At 69.9% G+C, this 1316-nt stretch overlaps 1 protein-coding gene across 1 annotated transcript in view; it reads left to right on the forward strand.

The window, feature by feature from the left end:
• KCNQ1 (potassium voltage-gated channel subfamily Q member 1) overlaps positions 1-1316 on the forward strand; it is a 287759-nt gene that overhangs the window by 9366 nt on the left and 277077 nt on the right. Inside the window, exons 3-4 of the mRNA XM_015588669.2 lie at positions 895-1040; positions 1118-1240. Of these exons, the coding sequence (XP_015444155.1) occupies positions 895-1040; positions 1118-1240 (269 nt within the window). The remainder of the gene's footprint in view (positions 1-894; positions 1041-1117; positions 1241-1316) is intronic.

Here is a 1316-nt window from a genome sequence, read left to right on the forward strand (position 1 = left end):
GCGGGGTGGGGGCCAGAATGGCCCTCCCCCCACCATGGGGAGCTGGTGTGTGGGTGTGTGGGGAGGGAGGAGGGGTACATGAAATAAGTCAGCCTGGGGTGTTCAGTGAAGACCTGAGAGGTAGCTCATAAGTTATGGGACTCTTACATGGCTGGGGGCAGCTAGTTATCCCTCTGTCCAGGGCAATGTCTCCAGAGGCCGTTTTTTTCTGTTCGTCACCCCATCCTCCACCCTGGCGCCCTTTTAATGTGTAGGGACCCAAACAGCCGCACCGCCATGGCGGGAGGAGGCAGTGTGGGAGGCCTGCTCAAACCTTCTGACCCCATCACTCGCCCCCACCCCCACCCCGGGAAACCCACCCGGCCCAGCAGCAGCCTCTTTGGGCCAGGAGAACAAATCACCCATTCTCCGTGCTCCTGGGGTGGCACAAATGCTTCTCCCCTGACCTGCCCCGGCTGCCAGGCCGCCATGCCTGCTGGTCGAACCCTGTCCGCAACCGTCCTTGCTGTCTGCGCAGGCGCCGCACGCCCCAACCCGCGGCCTCCCACTGGCGGCGCCTGTCAACGGCCCCGTCCTGCCTCCGGTGTTCAGCAGCCCTTGTGGGCACAGACAGGGCTACATTCTCCTCTGCCCGCAGCGCCTGCGCCCGGGGCACCGTCGCGGGGGGGCGCTCAGAATTTTCGGGGGCTGACACTGTCCTCCGGGCGCCAGGAGGGTCAGTCCGCGCGCGCCCCACGGGACCCTTCCTTCCCCTTCCTCCCTCCACCTCCTCTCCGGCGAGGCACAGAGAGAGTAAAGTGGGCGACTGCGCCCTATGCGGCCCTCCTGTCCCAGACGCGCCGTTCGCTGTCGCTGCACCTGCCAGCCCGGCGCCTTCCTTTCCCGCTCCGCTAGGTGCTCCGCCGCGGCCCAAGCAGGTGAGCTGGGGCCGGCACGCGGGAGCAGGTGGAGCGGAGCAGGTGGGCGAGGGCGGGGCCGAGAGGGCCAATGCGAAACGCGCCGGCGGAACAGGTGGGCGCAGACGGGGCAGCACCGAGCAGGTGAGCGCGGTTGGGCGCGGGTAGGGGCGCCCCAGGCGTGCCGTTGGCCGGGGGGGGCGGGGTGTCGGCCCAAGCAGGTGAGCTGGGGCCGGCACGCGGGAGCAGGTGGAGCGGAGCAGGTGGGCGAGGGCGGGGCCGAGAGGGCCAATGCGAAACGCGCCGGCGGAACAGGTGGGCGCAGACGGGGCAGCACCGAGCAGGTGAGCGCGGTTGGGCGCGGGTAGGGGCGCCCCAGGCGTGCCGTTGGCCGGGGGGGGCGGGGTGTCTGGCCCGCGG

The sequence above is a fragment of the Pteropus alecto genome, unplaced genomic scaffold, assembly GCF_000325575.1.
Source record: "Pteropus alecto unplaced genomic scaffold, ASM32557v1 scaffold43, whole genome shotgun sequence".
Classification (NCBI taxonomy): domain Eukaryota; kingdom Metazoa; phylum Chordata; class Mammalia; order Chiroptera; family Pteropodidae; genus Pteropus; species Pteropus alecto.